The sequence below is a fragment of the Gavialis gangeticus genome, unplaced genomic scaffold, assembly GCF_001723915.1.
Source record: "Gavialis gangeticus isolate Ggan-Ray unplaced genomic scaffold, GavGan_comp1, whole genome shotgun sequence".
In the NCBI taxonomy this organism is placed as follows: domain Eukaryota; kingdom Metazoa; phylum Chordata; order Crocodylia; family Gavialidae; genus Gavialis; species Gavialis gangeticus.
Window position 1 is genome coordinate 17189788 of NW_017729016.1, and position 6991 is coordinate 17196778.

The 6991-nt window shown below is 41.3% G+C and overlaps 1 protein-coding gene across 5 annotated transcripts in view; it reads right to left on the reverse strand.

Annotated features, from left to right (window-relative positions):
• MAD1L1 (MAD1 mitotic arrest deficient like 1) overlaps positions 1-6991 on the reverse strand; it is a 582466-nt gene that overhangs the window by 515483 nt on the left and 59992 nt on the right. For 4 of the 5 annotated variants that reach the window (XM_019512948.1, XM_019512950.1, XM_019512949.1 and 1 more), the window contains exon 10: positions 4414-4500. The exons of the other annotated variant lie outside the window; for it this stretch is intronic. In XM_019512948.1, the coding sequence (XP_019368493.1) occupies positions 4414-4500 (87 nt within the window). The remainder of the gene's footprint in view (positions 1-4413; positions 4501-6991) is intronic. 5 annotated transcript variants of the gene reach the window in all.

Sequence of the window (6991 nt, forward strand, 5' to 3'; positions counted from 1 at the left end):
CTGAAATACTGCCATATAAACAGGTTACACAAACACAGATTGCGCTTGAATTCCAAAAGCCAGGAAGAGGGGGGGGGGGGGTGGAAATCAATGCAAAGGCAGAGTTGTAAGGTTACTATAATGTAATCTTTTATGGTGTGATGACCTTTTATTGCTTTTATAATAATGGAAACACTGGCAGTGCAGAAGCACTATAGCAATAAAGAGATAGCAGTTGAAAAATGGAAAAACAAAGTGAAATCGGGTTTGGCTGGTTATCCCTCAGAGAGCCAATATGCTGTTCTGAACACATTTCTACCTATGTCTCACCCCCTCTTCTCTGCACTCTTTGTAGATCACCTAAGGCAAACTGAACAGCAACAGACTCCATGCAGAGCTAAATCTGCTCTTTGGTTTTGCAGGAAAGGATGTGATCTTCTGTAGCAAATTGTTCCCCTGTGCTATCTTTTCCATGCCTGGTTTGTTTTCTGAAGCCCAGTCTGCTCATAGCCTGCTACATTAGTAATCAGCTTCACCCCATCAAAAGGAAATTGGGAGTGATGTATCAAGCTACAAGATGAGCAGTAGAATGGAAAACATCTACAACAGTCATGATGCATGGAAGGGAGTTTCCCCAATAAAAATGAGACACAATAAAAACGATAGCAGCATAAAATCATGAAAAGGTTGCTAGTGTTACCTAGACACATACAAACCATTCCTTGCACCTCCCACATCGTGATATAAAACTAAACTACCATAACCACCACCTTCACCAAACATATCTTTGCATACAGAATAGGCAGCCAGGGGTAGGATGACAGCCAAGGGTCAAGCATAGCCTGTGTTACAAAGTAGTCTCAAAGATCTTACAGATCACACCTCAGCTTAAATCACTGGTACCATGAAACACACAGGAAAGGACCGAGTCCATGAGCTATTAATTGTACGGTAGACTAGTGGTTTACTTGCAAACCTCTTTGGCTAACCTTCACGTTTTCCATTCTGACAACAGGAAATTAGGATCCACTATTGATTTTGTCCTTCACTATTCAAAAGAAATTCAGGTGTGAGCCTCTTCTGGTCATGCTTTTCCTAAGTAGCCAGAAAGCCAAACTCATACAATCGTTCTTTCAGCAGGCAATGAAAAAATTAACTTAAGCTCACTGGGAAAGGGATCCAGGCCTTTATGTCTGGAGAGTATTCAGCACCTACAGGCACAACCATTCATCAACAGGATCATCAGTTCTGAAGACTGAATACATTACAATTAAAGTTAATGGAGGACTCCTTTAACTGCAAGACAGTAGAAGGTTATATATCTGCCAGTAACAACCACTAGAGGGAGTTACAATCACACACTAAACTTTTGGGTTACATGGACACATTTTGGATACTACTAGGAAGCAAATAAAAGAACAGACCATCAGCTGACACTGGACAGGGTTCAAGAAAAAGAGAAACTTAGATTTGGTTTCTTAACAAGCACTTTATTTTCGAAAGGCTCAAGATCCTCTCCTGGGAACTTTCAAATAATTCATAATGGAAAATTTTCTAATATACCTTATTGCCTACATTTTAAAATGGAATAAAATATTAGGCAGAAGAAAGGAGAACTGGTCAATTTTAAAACCTAAACAGCTAGAACTATGCCTTCGAAGTTTGCAGTTGAGCGAGTTCTGACCGCCTGTGTCACTTGAAGGCAGTTTTGAAATCAGGAGGTAATCTTAATCACACTTTTGTTTTTAAACTAAATTGTAATGATTATGTCCAGCACAAACGAGCACTGCTAAAGGGCCATTTTTTTTCCAACAAGACTCTTCCTGGCTGTTAATGAATTCAGCAAAAGCATTTTCTCTGACAACCTCTGAGAAGCAACCTGCAAAATCAACGACTGTTAAACATGGTCACTAGTTCTTCAGTTTTAATTTGGTCGTTCAAACAATTCTTTTAAAATATTAAACATATTTTGGGTTTGCTTTTTGGGGGTTTTTTTCCATTAAACTTCTTGACAGCAAAACTATGAACCATTTTAGCTGGCTTCATCCAGGGGTTTTTACAGTTGGCTAACAATTTTAACAACTGGCTAAACCGTTTCAGTAGCACTTAGCAACAATACTCCAAGCTTTTAATGCCCAGCTGGAATTCTGTTTGTGCCTTCCTCCACCAGTGACAGACAGCATGATCATCCCTTGAACCAGAATCTACAAGGCACCTCAGGAGACATGCTGTTTGGCCTGAGATTAGCAGAGGGCATTTAGCCACTGCTGTTCTATGGAAGATTTGACTGCTTTGTGCTCAACACATTTACACTAAAGTAGAAATTCTGTACGCTGCTGTTGGCTGGACATGTCAGCTAACACCTCGGCAACACAAAGAGCCATGAACCCAACAGTCTTTTTTGAAAGCTCTTGCAGTATCGCTTCTAACACGAACAGACAACTGGCTTTGATGGCAAGGAAATGAAATGGTTTGAGAAACAGCAGAGAGAGTGTGTGGGCAGAGGGTGATAGAGCGCACCCTGCCACAGAATCACATCTCTTCTTCACAAGGAATAGCCATGCTTAAAAATCTTGCCACTTGTAATCATCTAAGTCTGGAAAGTAAAACAAACAAACAACCCAAAACATTTCTGGCAGACAAAGCCAGTCCTCTGATGGAGCCCTGCGGTAGGGCAAGATATATCAAACTCAGCTGCAGTAGCAACAGTATAATTCACTGAGTCTCTGGATGCAGGAGCCCAAGAACAAAGGACTTAACTACAACAGCCCTAATTTTGATAGTCAGATGTTTGGGGCAGGAATTAACTATTTGCTCTGTGTGTGTACAGGACAATACATTGGTTCTCAGCCTTCTTAGACTGAAAACACTCCTCGTTAGACTCAAGGCACCCCTCAGGAAATGCCAGCTCTTACTTTTCCCTCGTTTTTGACTACAGAAAAACAACAGAGCTATGTTTCTGTTGCAAAGAACTCAGAAAGACCACAACAGGGCAGAATACTTTGAACACTGAATTCTTATTTGAAATCTCTGGGTTTATTTTGTGAATCACGTTTACAAATCTAACAGTGCTGCGGCACCCCAGTTGAGAATTACCAATATTGTACAACGGAGTCCTGAGATCCAGGGCTGTGGCTCCCAGGTGCTACCACTATCCTAACAATTGCCCCAATGGAAGAGTTTGAACAATGATATGCCATTAGCCCAACCGACTATAGAGTAAAGCAGATTTCTCATGGTTAAGTCTACATGTAATGCCAGGATCCAGATTACAACCTTCCACAATTACAAAGATAAGGGAAATGTTTTCCCTCCAGAATGAGTTAATACGAAAGAAAAACCTTAGCATCTAGTTCTTAGGGTACCAAGTGGCAAACATACAAGTTCTATCTTAAGACTTAAATGTCTATCACACTAGAGAGTCAAATTGAGATGATACTTCAAAGTACCAGATCCTTAAAGCATTTCCTACAGAAGCCTCAGAAGACTCTGGTCCCTTGTGCAATTTGGCTCTTGCTAGACCCTGCAAGCAAGGAGCAGAACAGACATGTTTTTTTCAAGCCAGTTCAAGTGTGCAGAAATCAGATTTGTATTTTTACACATCCAACACTAGTATCCACATCTGAACACAACTGTCATTAAAAGCAAACTCAAATCAGAGCTGTATCTGTGATTAAACTGGAAGACAACATAAAGGGAAGCACCAGCCACGCCTCCTTTACTCACAAACCAATGCAAATACCCAATACCCATATTCCCCAGTACTGCTGGCAGGTGGGGATTTTTTTAAACCAACTGCCTCATGATGGTATGTCATATCTCAGACAACTCCCATCTCAAATAACTCCCTGAATCCAGCTAGAGGGTCAAGACTGCTAACACTCCTCAACATCTTAAAGTATTTGACAATCAGAATGCTGCTGATTGAAACCAGAAGCTCTAAGACTTATCCCACTATCTAGCAAACCAATTGTAAGAGTAAAGTGGCCCTTTCTGCTAACGTATTAAGTCACATGAGCCTCACAACCTTTAATTTCAGCTCTACATCTAGGCAACTGCTCTGTATATTTAGTTTTCTTACCCTTTTGGCACAAGTGGAAGATTAGGAAAGCACCTTTTCCCCCTGAAACACAAAGTAAATATGGATAAAATGCTCCCCACATTTCTGACTCTCTCACCACTAACAGCTCTCACAATCCCTGATGTTTTGTTACTTTCTGAAAAGATTCAGGCAGTCATAAATGAAACTTCGCTAGAAGCACATGGAAGACAAGCAACACTTGTCTTGTAGTAGGCTCCCTGGAAGCAGAAAGATAAACTAAAGAATAGCAAAATTCAAAAAGTCTCAGAGCGCAACTTTTTCATTTTGTTTATACACAACCAAGGAACAGATTTTTGTCACACTGCACTCTTTGTCACACTGGCAGCACTGACCTGTTTGTGATGTTAGTGTTCTGCTCTTTTAGTGCAAGCTCCCTCTGTTGCAGGGCAACAATCTGCTTTGAGAAATCATCAGGAGTCCTAAGAAATTAGAAGAAAAATAGAAGCAATTAATGAACTTAAGACATGCTAATTGTTGAATGACTGTGTGTTAGATAAGAATGCATAGAGAGGAACACAAAGGGAGAGGCAGGCAAATCTACTGCTACAGGCCAAGGCGCTCTCAGTCCATTAAAACAGCAAACTTGCACGTTTGTGACACACACACGCACCCACCCACACAAACAGCTGGCAACAGTCATTAGAATATCAAGCTGCTACTGTGCTCTGTAACCATCCTCCAGTGAACATAGCCCCACTTACCATCATGCCCTTCAGGCCACACTCTAAACCAAGCCTTGTGGTATGTGCGCCTGCACTTCCTAGCTCACGCAGGTCTAGCTTCCCTACTTGGGATAAGAGTTTGCCAAACAGTGCACTTTTCTTACTCGTGGCTGTACCAACCACTAAAAGCAAAACACGGGTGATCCTGTTTAGATGGCCACGGTGCTTCTGGGCTCTAGCAGAGTGTGTGCTATGAAGAGAGGTATAGGTTGTAGCCATGTTGGTCTAAGGACATAGACCAACTGCAGATGCTTCCTCAACTTGACAAAGGGTATTTATACCCAAAAGTATGCCAAGAAGAATTTTTCCAACTATTTGAATTGCTCTTGTAAAAGATACCAGTTTTACCCAGAGAACCTTGCCTGCTACGAAGACAGTCTCTTTATGGAGTAGGGCATAGGGAACAGATCGCTCAGCGTCTTTGCAACAGGAATGAGATTACCACCCCACCTTTATGATATGCACAGTATTGGTAACTGGAACAAGCGTCCAAGATGGCAGAGGAAACTACTTGGGTTGCTTTTTAAAGTCTCAGAAAGCCCTTGATTTTCAACATCTGGCTACAGGAAGCAGAAACAATGTCGGAGCTTGCGTGCTTTGGAGGTTTTGATATATACTGTGTGATAGTACCCTCTACTGGACGTCAGATATACTACTAGAGCCAAGCCTGGCCTGGAGACAGGCTGTAACACATCACAAAGGCTCCCTCCACCTGCCCTCGGGTCAAAGCGTTTGAATTCTATTTCCAGCGCTCTACGCACGCACGTCACTGAGTGACAGATGTGAAGAAATGGGGGGCAAACAGATCCACTTACTTCCACAACCTGAAAGAAAACAAAGCGAGTAGCACAAACTAAAGGGATGTTAGTCTGAAGGACTCATCTGTATGTGGGTTCCCCAACTTAACATCCACAGAAGCCAGGCTCAGCTCTCAAGAAATGCAGCTTCTCTCACCCTGGAGGTGGGTGTAAGTAGGCATGTGCAGAGGGGTCCTTTCAATTACATCACAATGGTTGCTTCTCCACTAAAGCAATCATATTTCCAGTTCCTCGATTTCATCCATTACTTAGCCACGATGCTGCGACAGCAGCCAGCCTCAGAGGCTGCACACTTTAGCCATATCAAATAAACACCAATAACTAAATAAATGCAACAGGGCTCTTTTTCTTTAAAAAAAACAAAAACAAAAAAACTTGGCTCATGTCAGGTGACTGAGATCAGAAAAGTCTCTTACAATAAACTCCTGCATGTCATACTTATCAGATGCCAATCAGATGTTTGGCAAACACAGAACAAACTAAGCCACCTGGATTTATTACGTTGGCAGGGAAGCAGAGGAGAAGGCAAAAGGAAGAGCAGCACTTGTAAATGTTCTTCGGAGAAGACAGTATTGCAGTCACAGAGGTTAAATCCTCCATAGGCTTGCATGAGGCAGATCCAGACACTGAAGATAAAACACCACTCCACCCACAACAGAAAAGGAAAAGTCATAAACTGGCAGACCAAGGCCTTATCTTCATTGGGGATTTCAGACATCAGTGGCTAGTCTCATGTATAAACCACCTTAAATGGACCAGCAAAGAAGCTCTAAGGCATGATTTGCACACTGGCTCCAAGCTTTATTCATGCAAAACCTGCAGATTTGTCTGTCTACAACATGCATGCGCTGGTACAATGACACCAACAGCTGTACCCAGGATGAATCACCACTGTAGCTTCAGTCTATAAAACATGCCATCTCATAAAAATTTTACAGAGGAAAGAGATTTTCTTTACAAGAAAGCAGGTGTGAGGCGAGATCCTTGATCACTACAAACCCTTTCTATTAGATTTAAGGTTCACATTTAAAATATTAAAAGACAAATTAATTCAAGCCTAAATTATTTGTTGCATTGCATATGGGGAAAAAAAACCCTAAACCTGGCAAAAATCAGATCTTATCAACAAGGACTATCATAATGCATACTGAAAAAGGAACTGAATTCAGGTTAACTGTATAACACTGATGTCTCTCAACTTTTGAGTAGTTATCCATGTAACATAAGGAGGCAGTTGGGATTTTTTGATGATTTCTTGTGTTTTTAAGAAAGGATTTAAAAAACATATATTATATACATATATTATATACATACACACACACACACACACACACACACACACACACACACACACACGCGAAAAAAAAAAT